This window comes from Saimiri boliviensis, chromosome 14 (assembly GCF_048565385.1).
Source record: "Saimiri boliviensis isolate mSaiBol1 chromosome 14, mSaiBol1.pri, whole genome shotgun sequence".
NCBI classification, from domain to species: domain Eukaryota; kingdom Metazoa; phylum Chordata; class Mammalia; order Primates; family Cebidae; genus Saimiri; species Saimiri boliviensis.
The window spans coordinates 29,519,454-29,536,658 of NC_133462.1; the positions used below are offsets into that span (position 1 = coordinate 29,519,454).

A 17,205-nucleotide genomic window follows, 5' to 3' on the forward strand; every position below is an offset into this window, starting at 1 on the left:
CCATGAAAGTGGCTGAGCCACTGAACCCTGGTGTCAGCCCACTGCTCCCCAGATCCTGCCCTTCCTCTGCTCACACACCCTCCATGGCTCTCTATTGCTCTTATAGCAAAACTGCATTCCTGCCGGGCGCGGTGGCTCACACCTGTAATCCCAGTACTTTGGGAGGCTGAGGCGGATGGATCACGAGGTCAAGAGATCGAGACCATCCTCACCAACACGGTGAAACCCCGTCTCTACAAAAAATACAAAGATCAGCCAGGTTGGTGACGTGCACCTGTAGTCCCAGCTACTTGGGAGGCTGAGGCAGGAGAATCGCTTGAACCCGGGAGACGGAGGTGGTGGCGAACTGAGATCATGGCACGACAGAGTGAGACTCCATCTCATCAAACAACCAACCAACCAAACCAAACCAAACCAAACCAAACCAAACCAAACCGCATTCCTGGGTGAATCCTTCTCCCCAGAGCTCAGATCCTAGCCCTGTCCCTGACAAACTCTGTGACATTGGCATTTGACTCTCCCTGACTGTGCTGTGACTATAAATGGCAAAGTGTCAGGTAGACGTACAGACACCCCCGGCCCCTTTTTAGTCTGACTACCCCAGCACTTCCTACCTGCCTACACACCTCCCTCACCCCTCCCAGCCCCACGCTCTCTATGACTTCCAGTGTTCTAGGTAGAAAATCCACCTTCTTCCTGCCCTTGGTATTTGAGGCTCCAGAAGGAATGTGCCTCTGATGATGCTGTTCCAGGCAGGAACAGCCACTTTTTCTATGAGAGCCCAACTCGGCTGGGCGCGGTGGCTCCCGCCTGTCATCCCAGCACTTGGGGAGGCCGAGGTGGGCGGATCACCTGAGGTGGGAGTTCAAGACCAATCTGACCAACATGGAGAAACCCTGTCTCTACTAAAATTACAAAATTAGCCGGCTGGGGCAGAAGAATCACTTGAACCCGGGAGGCGGAGGTTGCGGTGAGCCAAGATCACACCATTGCACCCCAGCCTGGGTAACAAGAGTGAAACCCCATCTCAAAAAAAAAAAAAAAAAAAAAAAAAAGAATAAAAGCCCAACTCATGGCCCCACTGCCACTACCACTACCACCACCACAAGGAGAGCCCTCCCAGATACTGCCCATTCATCTAAGCCACATGCATTAACTGAGCACCTGCTGTATACACCCTGGGTCTGCCCTGAAGCTACAACATGACCAGGGCAGGTCAGGTCTGGTCCCAGAGAGTCTGTCAAACCTCTGGATGAGGCCAGATGCGGTGGCTCATGCCTGTAATCCCAGCACTTTGGGAGGCCGAGATGGGTGGATCAGCTGAGGTCATGAGTTCGAGACCAGCCTGGCCAACATGATGACACCTCATCTCTATTGAAAAAAAAAAAAAAAACATAAAAATAAAAATAAAAGAAACATAAATTTTCAAATAAGTGGTATCCCTTTCAAAGTAGCTACCTTGGAAGTCACTTGTCTCTAAAAAGTGAATTCACAATTAAAAGCAAAAGATACAGCATCAATGATGATACTCACAAAAACTATGCCACAGAAAATTCCAAAAGAGGAATTCCAAAGTCATTTTGGCCGGGTGTGGTGGCTCACGCCTGTAATCCAAGCACTTTGGAGGCCAAGGCGGACGGATCACCTGAGGTCGGGAGTTCAAGACCAGCCTGACCAACATGGTGAAACTCCGTCTTTGGAAAAAAAAAAAAAAAAAGCTCTGGATGAGAAAAATAACGAGATAAACACACAAGACAATGTGGAAATCAAACCTCTGGGGCTGGCTGGGTGATGGGGCTCACGTCTATAACCCCAGCACTTTGGGAGGCTGAGGCGGGAGGATCGCTTGAGCTCAGGAGTCTAAGACCAGCGTGGCCAACATGGTGAAACCCTGTCTCCACTAAAAACACAAAAATTAGCCAGGCGTGGTGGTGGGCACCCGTAATCCCAGCTACTCAGGAGGCTGAGGCAGGAGAATCACTTGAACCAGGAGGCGGAGGTTGCAGTGAAACGACCTGTCATGCTACTGCACTCCAGCCTGGGCAACAGAGTGAGACTGCCTCATTAAAAAAAAAAAAAATTCCTGAGGTCTGAATGGGGAAATGGACAGGTATGATGCATGTTCTTTGCTTGCTCATTTTTTTGAGACAGAGCTTCACTCTGTCACCCAGGCTGGAGTGCAGTGGCGTGATCTCCGCTCACGGCAACCTCCCACTCCCAGGTTTAAGCGATTCCCCAGCCTCAGCATCCTGAGTAGCTGGGGCTACAGGAGGCTGCCACCACGCCTGGCTAATATTTTTTTGTATTTTAGTAGAGAGAGGGTTTCACCGTGTTAGCCAGCATGGTCTCGATCTCCTGACCTGGTGATCTGCCCGCCTCGGCCTCCCAAAGCGCTGGGATTACAGGGGTGAGCTACCACGCCCAGCCGATATAATACATGTTATACCCCATGTTTGTGGGAACTGGAAGGAGAGGGTGGGTGGGGAAGGCTTCCTATCTGAAGCTGAGGCCTTGATGAGGATGTGACGGAAGGAGAAAGGGGGGAATTGTCCAGGCAGTGGGGACAGTTAAGTGCAAAGGCCCTGGGGCTGCCCGCATGCTGGAGGATCAGCCCAGGAAGCCACGTGGCTGAAGCTGAGTGAGTGATGGGAGATGAACAGAATGGAGGTAGGGGAGGCAAGACCAGGCGCAGGGGCTCACTCCTGTAATACCAACATCATGGGAGGCCAAGGTGGGCAGATCACCTGAGGTCAGGAGTTTGAGACCGGCCTGGCCAACATGGTGAAACCCCATCTCTATTAACAGTATAAAAAATCAGGCCAGGCACGGCGGCTCACACCTGTAATCCCAGCACTGTGGGAGACCGAGATGGGTGGATCACCTCAGGTCAGGAGTTCAAAACCAGCCTGGCCAATATGGTGAAACCCCATATATACTTTTTTATTTTTATTTTTTTGAGACAAGAAACTGTGGAACATATTTACTAAAAATACAAAAAATTAGCTGGTTGTGGTGGCTGATGCCTGTAGTCCCAGCTACTCGGGAGGCTGAGGCAGGAGAATCACTTGAACCTGGGAGGCAGAGGTTCTGGTGAGCTGAGATCACACCACTGCACTCCAGCCTGGGCAACAAGAGTGAAACTCTGTCTCAAACAAACAAACAAACAAACAAACCCAAAAGTTAGCTGGGCATGGTGGCACATGCCTGTTATCCCAGCTACTATGGAGGCTGAGGCAGGAGACTCCCTTGAACCCAGGAGGCGGAGGTTGCAGCAAGCCTAGATCACACCACTGCACCCCAGCCTGGGCGACAAAGCGAGACTGTCTCAAAAAAAAAAAAAAAAAAAAAAGAAAAGAAAAGAAAAGAAAAAAGAAAAGGAGGCGGGAACTGCAGAGACTAGACTCTGTGGGGACAATTATGAGCTTATTCCTAGGATGGCTTGGCACGGCAAGCAGGGACCCCTTGCCCAGCAAGGCCCACGGCGATGTGGCTCTGCTGCCCCCTGGTGGTGAGTGACACGACCTACTGGCCTTTTTCAGTCCCAGACACTTCCTCCCTCCGCCCCCAGTTAAACTGGTCCAATCTGCTCAGAGGCCTCCCTGTAATCGCCACCTCCCAAGTTCAAGTTCAAGGGTCCCTGCCTTCATCCGGTCCTCACCTGGGGTGGAAGCCAGGGATTCAGAGTCACGTCTGGCCTGAAAGCTTCCTGCGATGCTCCTGATAAGACATTCTGAGGTCCTGCACCCCCGTTTTCGTCATTAAGTGAGGGTGACGGCAGTCTCCGTTACCCACTGGATGCCCCAACTTGGCCTGGATGTTGCCCTCCCCACTTCCTTGTCTCTGGCCACGTCCATTCCTGGCCCCAGTAGATCTTTCTCCCCCTCAAGGCAGCCACAGAGGCTTAAAAAAAAAAAAAGTCTCAGGCTGGGTGCAGTGGCTCACACCTGTAATCCCAGCACTTTGGGAAGCCAAGGTGGGTGGATCACCTGAGGTCAGGATCAGCTGAGGTCAGAAGACCAGCCTGGCCAACATAATGAAACCCTGTCTCTACCAAAAATACAAAAATGAGGCCAGGCTCGGTGGTTCATGCCTGCAATCCCAGCACGTTGAGAGGCCAAGGTGGGAGAATCACTTGAGGTCAAAAGTTTGAGGCCGGCCTGATCAACATGGTGAAACCCTGTCTCTACTGAAAATACAAAAATTAGCCAGGTGCGGTGGCATGCGCCTGTGGTCCCAGCTACTTGGGAGGCTGAGGCAGGAGAATCGCTTGAACCTGGGAGGCAGAGGTATCGGTGAGCTGAGATCCCACCACTGTACCCCAGCCTGGGCAACAGAGCAAGATCCCACCTCAAAAAAAAAAAAAAAATAGCTGGGCATGGTGGTACGCCTGTAGTCTCAACTGCTCAGAGAGGCTGAAGCTTGAACCCGGGAGACGGCGGTTGCAGTGAGCCGAGATTGTGCCACTACACTCCAACCTGGGCAACAGAGTGAGACTCTGTTTCAAACAAAAACAAAAACAAAAACACCTCCATCCTGTCACAGGACCTTTGCACATGCAGTTCCCACTGCCTGGTGCCAATCTTCCTTTAGCTGTGCCCAGGCCTCGGCTCAGATATCACCTCCCCAAGAGGTCCCTGTCTGAATACATCTTGTTTATCCATTCATTCTATCACTCAATTCCCCAAGCTGACTGGGAAGCCACTGATGGGGGGACTCCGTTTGTCTCAGCAGTCCCTTTGACACCTGGATCTCAGCACATGTCTCTTAAGTGCTTGTTGCCCGAAGGAAGGCTCCTCCCTGCTGCCCAGCACCCACATGCGGGCTCCATATTGTTCTTTTTTCTCCCCACCAGAGGTCTGTGGATGACCCAGCAGGGTGGCTCATGCTTGTAATCCCAGCTACTTGGGAGGCTGCAGCAGGAGAACCGCTTGAACCCGGGAGGTGGAGGTTGTAGTGAGCCGAGATGGCGCCATTGCACTCCAAGCTGGGGGACAGCGAGACTCCGTCTCAAAAAAAAAAAAAAAAAAAAAAAAAAGGTCTATGGAAAGATTTACGCAGCTCATTCAAACTAAAATATAAATGGTTGTTGGACCACCTAATTCTTTTTTTTTTGAGACGGAGTTTCGCTCTTGTTCCCCAGGCTGGAGTGCAATGGCGCGATCTCGGCTCACCGCAACCTCCGCCTCCTGGGTTCAGGCAATTCTCCTGCCTCAGCCTCCTGAGTAGCTGGGATTACAGGCACGCGCCACCATGCCCAGCTATTTTTTTTTGTATTTTTAGTAGAGACGGGGTTTCACCATGTTGACCAGGATGGTCTCGATCTCTCGACCTTGTGATCCACCCGCCTCGGCCTCCCAAAGTGCTGGGATTACAGGCTTGAGCCACCGCGCCCGGCCTGGACCACCTAATTCTAATAGACACCGTTGACCTCACATCTGTCCCTCCCGAAACTTTGGCCCAAACCATGAAAGGAGCTCACCAAACTCCCCCTTGCCTGAAACCTGGCCGGTCACAGAGAGTGGCTCAAACCTTCAACATACCCTGGTGCCAAAGCTGGCCCTGACGCTTGGCCCCAGGGGATGAACTGAGTCAGGAAAACTGGCATCTTCTCTCTAAGCCTCAGTTTTCCTAATGGAAAAGTGGGGATCAGGAAGGGGTTATAGGGCACCCTGGTTCTTTTCTCCCTGTGCCACTTAGATTAAGCTCAATCCACAGGGCTCTTGGTGGTGGCCTCTCAGCCCTGGGTGTGCCTGTGGGTTTCGAGGGAGGAGCTTTCTCACTGAGGTCACCACCCAGGAGTCCAGGCCCATTGCAGCAGGGAGCGCCCTGAGCAGCTTGGGAATCTGGCACCTGTCTCGGGGCAGTCCTTGGACAAAGCTTAAGTTCTTCCCTCCCATGGCCACCTGTCAGACGCTGGCCTGGCTGAAAATGGAATTTTCCCATGAAGCCCCTAGAACGGATCGCAGTGCCATTATGTGGAGGGGTAAACTGAGGCCCAGAGACGCGATGCCACCCATCCACAGTACCTTAGGGAGAGTGATGAGTCTGGAGGGTTTCCAAGGCTCTGGGGTGCCAGGGCGAACTCTGCGCCCCGCCCACACGCGCTGTCACTTACCTCCAGGGGTGGAGGCCCAAGGAGGGGCTACAGGGGCTGCAGGGGCTGCTGGGACCCAGCAGGGACGGGCTCTGGCTGCTCGGAGACAGACTGCAAAGAAAGAGGCCGGGGACGGTGAACTGGCGGCCGCCCCTTCGTGTGGCCGAATCCGGATCTCCGGAGGGGGGCTGCGGTTCCCTCAGGGAGGAGGGGCCCAAGACCCGGGATTCTGGGTTCAGCGCAGGCCGTGAGGGCGGGGCCAGACCGACGACCCGGGAGGGCTCCCCGGAGGCGGCGGTGCGTTTCTGGGCGACGCGCACAGAGACGCGGGGGCGGGTGGGCGTCATCCCGGCCTCCCGCAGCCCCCCGCCCCGCCCGACACTCACTCGAGGGTCAGCGCCGGGATGTGCAGCTTGTCCCTGCGCGCCTTCATGCCGAGGCCGAGGCCGCCCCCTCGGCGGCCCCCAGAAGCCCCGATCGTGGCGCGATCGGACCGACGGACGGACACACGGACGCGGGGACCGACGCCTGGCGGGTGCGGCGGACTCGACGCGGGGGCTGGGCCGGGGGGGCCGGGCTGGCTCCGCCTCGGGGCGGGACTCGGAGCTCCGCACCTGCGCGCAGGCCGGGCCCGGAGGCGGGGGGCGCACGGGAGCGGGGGCCGCGGGCCGCGGGATCTGCCGCGGGGACGCCGAGGCCGCCGGGTCCGGAAGGGAAGGGCGGTCACCGGCTCCGCGGTCGGCGCGATTGCTCCACGGCCTGACCCCGCCTCTCCCCGCCCTGGCCCGGCCGCGGCCCTCGCCCCAGCCCAGGCGCTCTCGGGGGGGCCCCCGGATCTGAGCGCGCGCCGCCCCTCCGCCCCCACCCCGCACGCCCGCCGGCCGCTCAGCACGGAGGTCCCGGCCCCGCTCGGGTCTCCGCATCGCCGGCCACGCCAGGGGCCCTGACCACACCTCCAGTTCCCGGCTCCCCGCTGTCCCCCCTGCCACGAAGGTCGGGCCCCCTCACCCACACAGGAGTCCAGCCCCACCTGCCCCTCCTCCGCCAAACTGTCCTTGCACCCCACCAGCGCCAGGCGCCTCCAGCTCTGTCCTCCCTCCCTCTCAGAACAAACCCCACAGTCTGGGGCGGGGGGGGGGGGGTCTGTGTCTCATTCTGGCCATCTTGAGGTCCCTGGGGACCCAGTGGGGCACAGGGAAGGTGGCAGGGAGTGGACATCTCTTGTGGAGTCTTTGTCCTGCCCCAAGGCCCAGGACTCTGCCCTCTGCAGTCCTCATTGATTCTCGGTCCAACACTGCCCACAGCTTGGGCCAACACTCTGCCCACTGCTTGGGCCAAGGCTGGAAACGGTGCCCGCCCTCGGGGCAATGTCCGAGTCCCTGGCAACCCCCAGTAGTTTACCGGGGCCTTCAAGCACCTCCCGGCCAAGTGCATCATCCCCACTCCGACAGGAGCAGATGGCCTGGGCTTGGGGTCCACTCTGACCCCAAGGACTTCCTCCTTCTGTCCTTCCAAACTCCTCTCCACTCACTCCACTCAGCTAACCTTATCTTCACGCTGTTCTTCTAACGCCAAGCATACTGGCACCCCAGAAACTTTGCCCACGCTGTTCCTGCTGCCTGGAGTGCCATTCTCCCCAGAATCCCCACCCCCAGCTCCTCCTCTTCTTCCAGATCTAGGCTCAAAGGTCACTTCCTTCAAGAGGCCCCAGCTCTTCAGGATCAAGCCACCTCCAGCGCCTCTCGGTCTCTTGCTCTGGTTAATCTGTCTCCTGTGTACAAAACTTCAACTATTGCTCTGACAGTGAATTCTCTGTATCCCTTCTGCCTTCAGCAGGACCCAGTGTACAGTAGGTGCTCAGAAAAATGTTCATTGAGTGATTCATTCTCACCCCCAACTCAGGCAAAAGCAGCCCCAAAGATGGGGTGTCCACACTCACACTTCCAGACCACGAGTTCAAGGTAAACCCCCCTCCACAGCCTGGGCTCTGCTTTCTTTCATCTGTAAATGAATGAAGGCATTGAACAAGCATGTTCTCTAAGCTTTGGGGGTAAAAAACGGTAACCTGGACTGGGCACCGTGGCTCATGACTGTAGTCCCAGCACTTTGGGAGGTTGAGGCAGGCAGACCGCTTGAGTCCAGGAGTTTGAGACCAGCCTGGGCAATATAGTGAGACCCTGCCGCTACTAAACATACAAGTCGGGTGTGGAGGCTCCTGTCTGGAGTCCCAGTGACTCCGGAGGCTGACGGGGGAGACTCTCTTGAACCTGGGAGGCAGAGGCTGCAGTGAGCCAAGATTGCACCACTGCACTCCAGCCTGGGCAACACGTGAGACCCTGCCTAAAATAAATAAATAAATAAAAGCCAACCCACAGAAACACTGTTCTGACCCTGAGAGAGATGAGTTTCTTTCTTTTTCTGAGACAGTTTCACTCTTGCTGCCCAGGCTGAAGTGTGGTGATGCGATCTCAGCTCACTGCAACCTCCACCTCCTGGGTTCAAGCCATTCTCCTGCCTCAGCCTCCCAGCTACCTTGGATTGCAGGCGCCCACCATCATGCCCAACTAATTTTTTGTATTTTTAGTAGAGATGGGGTTTCACCGTGTTGGCCAAGCTGGTCTCGAACGCCTGACCTCAGGTGATCCACCGGCCTCGCCCTCCCAAAGTGCTGAGATTACAGGCATGAGCCACCGTGCCCGGCCTTTTTTTTTTTTTTTTTTAAGACAGAGTCTCATTCTGTTGCTTACGTTAAAGTGAAATGTCGGGAGCTCGGGCTTGGCTCATTGCAACCTCCGCCTCCAGGGTTCAAGTGAACCTCCGGCCTCAGCCTCCTAACTGGGATTACAGGCATCCACCACCACTTCTGGCTAAGTCTTTTGTATTTTTAGTAGAGACAGGCTGGTTTTACTTAATGTTGGCCAGGCTGGTTTCAAACTTCCTGGCTCCAAGCGATCTGCCTGCCTCAGCCTCCCAAAGTGCTGGGATTACGGGCGTGAGCCACCACGCCCAGCTGAGAGAAGACTTTCTATTGGTGTTCCCCAAAAGGCAGTGAGCTCCCCATCATGGGAGGCATTCCAGTCAGTTTCAATACACTTCAGTTGAATTTCAACATCTGGACTCTGGATTCTAGACAAGCGTCTTCCCTTCCCAGCTGAGTGCCCTTAAGCTGGTGATGAAACCCCCTTGCACCTCGGGTTCCTCATCTGCAAACCGGTATGGCCTCCCGGGGTGTGGCGAGAGGCGGGCCAGGCGCTTGCAAAGCGATTTGCAAAGACGAGGACAGGAATGAACGTGAAGCGTGTCGCTGTAATTATTCAATACAGTCACGATTCACCGGCTGTCACTGAAATACCCACTTCTTCCACTGCCAGGACCACCAGGCCCCACCCAGCCCGCCAGCCCCAGGTGAACTCACCCACGTCCGCGGCGTGGCAGGCTCAGCTCCTTCTGCAATGAGACAGAAATGGGGATCACTCTCAGCGAGACAAGCCCTCAGAACCCCTGGCCCTTGACGCACCCCCACAACCTCCAATCCCCTGCCCCAACCAATGAGTCCTTCCGCTCACCATACACCGGGCCGAGCCCTGCCTCAGGGCCTTTGCACTCACTGTGCGCTCTCTCGAAATGGCCTTCTCTCCCTGCCAGCCCTAATTAACTTCGGTGCATACTCCGGGTCTGAAGTCAACACCCCTTCTTCCTGGAAGCCCTCCAGGTTCCCAGTCTAATTCCCCACCCAGATCCCACCACACCTGCATTAAAAATTATTTTAGCTGGGCGCCACTGATGGTTCACACCTGCGATCTCAGTACTTTGGGAGGCCAAAGCGGACCGGTTGTTTGAGGCTGGAAGTTTGAGCTCGACTGGGCAGCACAGCAAGACTCCCATCTCTCCAAAAAAATGTTTACAAAATTTCCAGACTAGGCTGGGGGCAGTGGCTCATGCCTGTCATTGTGGCACTTTGGGTGGCCAAGGCGGATAGATGACTGGAGTTCAGGAGTTTGAAACTAGCCTGGGCAACATGGTAAAAACCTGTCTCTACAAAGAATACAACAACAAAAAATGTAGCCGGGCTTGGTGGCTCGAGCCTGTACTCCCAGCTACTCGGGAGGCTGAGGTGGGAGGATTGCTTGAGCTCAGGAGGCAGAGGCTGTAGTGAGCCAAGATCGCACCACTGAACCCCAGCCTGCGTGACACAGTGAGACCCTGTCTCAAAAATAAGGCCAGGAGTCGTGGCTCACGCCTGTAATCCCAGCACTGTGGGAGGCCGAGGTAGGTGGATCACTTGAGGTCAGGAGTTCGAGACCAGCCTGGCCAACATGGTGAAACCCCGTCTCTACAAAAAATACCAAAATTAGCCGGGTGGTGGTGGGCGCCCGCACACCTAATTTTTGTTTGTTTGTTTTTGTTTGTTTAGACAGAGTCTCACTCTGTTGCCAGGCTGGAGTGCGGTGGCACAATCTCGGCTCACTGCAACCTCCACCTCCCAGGTTCAAGCGATTCTCCTGCCTCAGCCTTCCCAGTAGCTGGGACTACAGGCGCGCACCACCACGCGCCCAGCTAATTTTTGTATTTTTAGTAGAAACAAGGTTTCACCATGTTGGCCAGGATGGTCTCGATCTCTTGACCTCATGATCTGCCCGCCTCAGCCTCCCAAAGTGCTGGAATTACAGGCGTGAGCCACCGAGCCTGGCTAATTTTTTGTATTTTTAGTAGAGACAGGGGTTCACCACGGGGGCGCATGCCTGTAATCCCAGCTACTCGGGAGACTGAGGTGAGATGATTGCTTGAGCCCAGGAGCTGGAGGTACGTGAGCTATGATGACAGCATTGCACTCTAGCCTGGGTGACAGGGCAAGACCTCATCTCTAAAAAAAAATAATAATTTTATTTAAAATGACAAATCGGGCCGGGCGCGGTGGCTCAAGCCTGTAATCCCAGCACTTTGGGAGGCCGAGGCGGGTGGATCACGAGGTCAAGAGATCGAGACCATCCTGGTCAACATGGTGAAACCCCGTCTCTACTAAAAATACAAAAAGGTAGCTGGGCATGGTGGCGCGTGCCTGTAATCCCAGCTACTCAGGAGGCTGAGGCAGGAGAATTGCCTGAACCCAGGAGGCGGAGGTTGCGGTGAGCGGAGATCGCGCCATTGCACTCCAGCCTGGGCAACAAGAGCGAAACTCCATCTCAAAAAAAAAAAAAAAAAAAAAAAAAAGACAAATCAGTTGTATTTATGAAGAAGTATGTCAGTAGTGGCTAAACCTAATCACCTGTTGAGAAAGCAGAGATTCCTGAGTTGTCTTCTCCCTGTCCCATCTCAGAGGTCGCTCTCCTCCTGGGTCTCTTCACCTGCTGCAGAGTCTATGCAGCTTTGGGCCCTGGGCACCCGTGGGGCACATGGGGAGGGCGGCTGATGGATGGACCCTTTTAGAGCTCAGCAAGCCGACCTGTATCAATTTTGGGTACCCTCACCGCATGCAGGATAGAGTCCTGAGCTTGTGTTCCACTCTGACCCCATAGCCCATCCTCAGACATAGCCTGCCCAAGAAGGGTTTTTATTTTTTGAGACGGAGTCTCACCCAGGCTGGACTATAGTGGTGCGATCTTGGCTCACTGCAACCTCTGTCTCCCGGGTTCAAGCTATTCTTCTGCCTCAGTCTCCCAAGTAGCTGAGACTACAGGCATGTGTCACCACACCTGGCTAATTTTTTTTTTTAGAGGGAGTTTTGCTCTTTTGCCCAGACTGGAGTGGAACACACAATGTTGGCTCACTGCAACCTGCAACCTCTACCTCCTGGGTTCAAGTAATTCTCCTGCTTCAGCCTCCAGAGTAGATGGGATTACAGGCACATGCCAACACGCCTGGCTAATTTTTGTATTTTTAGTAGAAACAGGGTTTTGCCATGTTGCCCAAGCTGGTCTCGAACTCCTGACCTCAGGTGATCCACTTGCCTTGGCCTCCCAAAATGCTCACATTACAGGTGTGAGCTACCATGCCTGGACAACCAAGATTTGTGTGTGTGTGTGTGTGTGTGTGTGTGTGAGAGAGAGAGAGAGAGAGAGAGAGAGAGTGAGAGAGAGAGAGAGTGAGAGGGAGATGGAGTCCTGCTCTGTCGCCCAGGCTGGAGTGCAGTGATACAAGAGACAGGGTCTTCTTCTGTTACCCAGGCTGGAGTGCAATGGTGCGATCTCGGCTCACCGCAACCTCCGCCTCCTGGGTTCAAGCGATTCTCCTGCCTCAGCCTCCTGAGTAGCTGGGGTTACAGTTGTGTACTAGTATGCCCGTCTAATTTTTGTATATTTAGTACAGACGAGGCTTCACCATGTTGCCCAGGCTGGTCTCGAACTCCTAACCTCAAGTGATCCTCCTGCCTTAGCCCCCAAAGTGCTGGGATTACAGGTGTGAGCCATGGAGCCTGGCCAATCAAGATGGTTTTTAAATTCTCCAGAAGGCATGGGGCACAAGTTCGGAACCTGGAGACACCAAGATCTGGGTCCAGTTCTGTTTCTTCCTGGCCCTGTGCCTCAGTTTCCCATCTGTAATCTGGAGATGACATTGGGAGGGTTCGGGGTTAATCATGATCAGCCATTACTATTCCTGCTGTTGTGTCCCGTTGTACTACTGTTGAGCTCAGCAAGGGCCTATAATACTTGGTAAATGTCCTTGCGTTTACTGAGCCTACTACGAACCGCGGGCAGGGGCTGTTTCACTGGCAGAGAAACTTAGGCGCAGAGGAAAGCCGGCTGCCCACGTCTCTTGGTGGAGTGAGAGGCAGGAAACTGGGTCTCAGGACACCCTCCCTACACACACACATCAGGGCGACCACGCTGGGGACACACGACTATTTTTGCTTTGGTGGGCTCCAGGCTGCCCACGTCTTGATCCGGGTGTTCGCCATGGCAACCAGTGACGCCATCGGCCCCCACAGCCAATTGGAGGGGGCCGGAAGCTGCTGGGCTGCCGGATGGCCCAGCTGGGAGGGCAAGGTCTCCCGGGAGAGGCGGGGAAGGGTCGCCGGGATGTGGCATCACCCCAGGCCTGGCTTCAGCTGCTCTGCGCTCAGAAAACAGAACTGTCAGAATGGGAGGAGAAGGTCCTACTGCTCCCAGCTCTCCCTGACTGCTTGAATATCTCCAAGGACAGACAACTCGCTAGTTTTAGTTCAAGCAGTTATGGGGATGAAACTATCACCACCATCACTGTGGCCATCACTTCTGCCCCTTCCAATAGTTGGGGGAATTTTTTTCTTCTTTTTATGAGACAGAGTCTCGCTCTGTCGCCCAGACGAGTGGAGTGGCACGATTTTGGCTCACTGCAACCTCCACCTCCCAAGCAGCTGGGATTATAGGTATGTGCCACCACACCCGGCTGATTTTTTTTTTTTTTTTTTTTTTGAGACGGAGTTTCACTCTTGTTACCCAGGCTGGAGTGCAATGGCGCGATCTCGGCTCACCGCAACCTCCGCCTCCTGGGTTCAGGCAATTCTCCTGCCTCAGCCTCCTGAGTAGCTGGGATTACAGGCACACGCTACCATGCCCAGCTAATTTTTCGTATTTTTAGTAGAGACGGGGTTTCACCATGTTGACCAGGATGGTCTCGATCTCTTGACCTCGTGATCCACCCGCCTCGGCCTCCCAAAGTGCTGGGATTAGAGGCTTGAGCCACCGCGCCCGGCCCACACCCGGCTAATTTTTTAAATTTTTGGTAGAGATGAGGTTTCACTATGTAGCCCAGGCTGGTCTTGAACTCCTGACCTCAAGTGTTCCGCCTGCCTCGGCCTCCCAAAGTGCTGGGATTATAGGCATGAGCCACCGCGCCCGGCCAGTTGTGGGATCTTACAAGCACTTCCTCCACTACCCCATGTGAAACAGGGAGGGATTTGAACCCTGGTGTGGGGGGCTTCTACTTGCACCCCATCCCCATTCCAGCCATTTCCTTCCAAAACTCTGACAGTTCTAGGCTCCCAGTCTGACTCCCCACTCCTGCACTGTGTGACCCCGACAAGTGACTAAAGACCTCTGTGCCTCAGTTTCCTCGTTTGGAAAACGGTCCAGTGGCATAGTGTCCCTGGAGGCACCCATAAGCGGCAAGCTCAGGGCCTGGCACTGGGGGAGACCTCCACAGATGGGGGTCAAGATGACGATCAAGAGGTGAATAATAACCACCAGTTGAAATCGGCTTCCAAAAAACAAAAAGATGTGAAGATTTTTTTTTGGTTTTGTTTCTTTGAGACAGAGTCTCGTTCTGTGGCCCGGGCTGGAGTGCAATGGCACAATCTCGGCTCCCTGCAACCTCCACCTCCCGGGGTCAAGCGATACTCCTGCCTCAGCCTCCCAAATGGCTAGGATTACAGGCGCCCACCACCACGCCCGACTAGTTTTGTGTTTTTGGTAGAGACGGGGTTCTACCATGTTGGCCAGGCTGGTCTTGACCTCCTGACCTCACGCAGTCCTCCCACCTCAGCCTCCCAAAATGCTGGATTACAGGCGTGAGCCACTGCGCCCAGTCTGAAGATGTTTGATTTCTTTTTTTTTTAAGCGGCAGAGAGAGGTGAGACAAAGTCAGCAGCTCCCTGCAAAGGCTCCTGCGGAAGCTGGACCACTCGGAACTCTCCTGGCACCACGCCCGGACCCTTCGCTCCCCGCACCATCTGCTTCCGCCCACAGCCCCCCTCTGTGCCTGCTGTTCCCCAGGGAGTGGTTCCACCCAGATGAGTGGAGGTTGGGGAGGCCCCGACCCCCTGGAGCTGCCCTTTAAAGGTAATATTTATGGTATCCCCGTCTGTGCTTGCAGGCTGCGGGATGCTGCCTCTCCCACGAGCTTTAGCCCCACCTTGAGGAAATCCCACTTTGGAGAAGACAGAGCACAGCACGAGCACCCCCAGATGGGAGGGGTTAAGGGAAACCGAAAGCGGCCGAGCGCCGTGGCTCCCACCTGTCATCCCAGCACTTTGGGAGGCTAAGGCAGGAGGATCACTTAAGATCAAGAGTTCAAGGCCATCTTGGCCAAGATGGTGAAACACCATCTCTACTAAAAACCAAAACCAAAACCCAAAATCAGTTGGCAGTGGTGGCGCGAGCCTGTAATCCAGCTACTCAGGAGGCTGAGGCAGGAGAATCGCTGTAACCCGAGTGATGGAGGCTGCACTGAGCCCAGATCGCACCACTGCACGCCAGCCTGGGCGACAGGGCAAGATTCTGTCTTAAAAAGGCCGGGCGCGGTGGCTCACACCTGTAATCCCAGCACTTTGGGAAGCCGAGGTGGGCGGATTGTGAGGTCAGGAGTTCGAGACCAGCCTGGTCAACATAGTGAAACCCCCATCTCTTAAAAAAAAAAAAAAAAAAAGGGACTCCAAGGGAGAGAAGAGTTTGAAGGCACACAGAGAGGAGAGCTAAAGGGGCTTCCTGGAGTAGGCGGTGTCAGACAAAGCCAGAAGGCACACAGAAAACACCAGTCCATGCCCAGCAAACAGCACGTGCAAGGGGAGGTGGGACTCGGCCTGCTGAGCACGCCAAGCCTCATGGGAAGCTCGGTGTCCCTGGAGTGAAATGGGAAGAAAGTCAGCATGGACCACATCGCACCAGCCCGAGGGCTTCCTGGAGGAGGAGGAAAATAAGCTGAACCTGGCCATGAGAAAGCAGGATCTCCCTTGAGGACCGCACCTAGGGAAGCCACCCCAGTAGCGGCAGAGCCGAAGTCCAGGTACAGGCTCTAGTCGCCTTCTCTGCCGGGGGATGCTCTCTTGCGGGATCTGACGTTTTGAAATGCGGCCGTGTGTAAAGCAAAGGTCCAAGTGGGTGATGACGAACGTTAAAAGATAATAGTAGGCCGGGCGCGGTGGCTCACGCCTGTAATCCCAGCACTTTGGGAGGCCGAGGCGGGTGCATCACCTGCGGTCAGGAGTTCAAGACCAGCCTGGCCAACATGGCGAAACCTCGTCTCTAATAAAAAAGAAAGAAAGAAAGAAAGAGAGAGAGAGAAAGAAAGAAAGGAAGGAAGGAAGGAAGGAAAGAAAGAAAGAAAGAAAATAGTAGTATTAATAACCGCTCACGTTACCCAGTACCTGCACACGCTAGGCACGAAGCTGAGTTTAACCCAAACTGGAAAGGTCTCCATCTCCTTCTTGGACCCAGGGCGGTCATAAACTGGCGGCCCGCGGGCCAGGCCAGATCCTTGTTCAGACCTCTCCTGCACACAGACACCGGCAAGCCTCACACTGTCACCCCGGGAGAGGACCCTGGGCTATCAGTCTGGATTGGCTCATCAGCACCGTTTAGGCATGGACTCTTTGGCCTTCGGCCTCCAGGAAACCTGACTGACTTTCACCAGCAGCCTGCCCTCTGACTGGCTGGGGTGCCCCTGGACCACTAACACAGTTTCCAGTCAAAGGGGACCCAAAACCGGGGCTGAGGAGGAAAACTCCGTCAGGTGCCAGATGGGTTAGAATTCCAGTTCTCTGGCTTCCTGGCGGGTACTTCCCTCTTTGGGCCTCAGTTTCTTCCTCTGAAAAATGGAACTAATGATGGCACTGAGTGCTCGGGCTGTTGGAGAATTGAACACATGAGAGGGCTTAGCCTGTTAATATGAATGGTGATTACCACCTGTCATTTTATTATTATTTGAATTTTCTCCCACGGGATGTTTATTTTTATTTTTGAGATAGGGTCTCATGATCATGGCTCACTGCAGCCTCAAACTCCTGCACTCAAGAGATCCTTCCTGGCTGGGCACGGTGGCTCACACCTGTAATCCCAGCACTTCGGGAGGCCGAGGCAGGCGGATCACCTGAAATCAGGACTTTGAGACCAGCCTAGCCAACATGGTGAAACCCCCATCTCTACTAAAAACACAAAAATTAGCCGGGCATGGTGGCGCGTGCCTGTAATCCCAGATACCTGGGAGGCTGAGGCCGGGAGAATCACTTGAACCCGGGAGGTGGAGGTTGCAGTGAGCTAAGATTGCACCACTGCACTCCAGCCTGGGTGCCAGAGCAAGACCCCTTCTCAAAAAAAAAAAAAGAAAAAAAGAAAAAAAAAGAGTTTTCTGCCTCAGCCTCCTGAGTTGCTGGAAGAACGTGAGCCGCCATGCCCAGTACGCTGTAGTTCCCTACTTCT

General features: G+C 54.7%; 1 protein-coding gene across 19 annotated transcripts in view; it reads right to left on the reverse strand.

Annotated features, from left to right (window-relative positions):
• MAST3 (microtubule associated serine/threonine kinase 3) overlaps positions 1-17,205 on the reverse strand; it is a 54,661-nt gene that overhangs the window by 35,337 nt on the left and 2,119 nt on the right. For 8 of the 19 annotated variants that reach the window (XM_039466593.2, XM_039466584.2, XM_039466594.2 and 5 more), the window contains exons 2-3: positions 9,510-9,541; positions 6,116-6,205 (exon numbers count right to left, since the gene is read on the reverse strand). In XM_039466593.2, the coding sequence (XP_039322527.1) occupies positions 6,116-6,205; positions 9,510-9,541 (122 nt within the window). Of the gene's footprint in view, positions 1-6,115; positions 6,206-6,480; positions 6,669-9,509; positions 9,542-17,205 lie in introns of those variants that run through there. The other 11 variants (XM_074384392.1, XM_074384388.1, XM_074384390.1 and 8 more) reach the window with 3 other exon arrangements.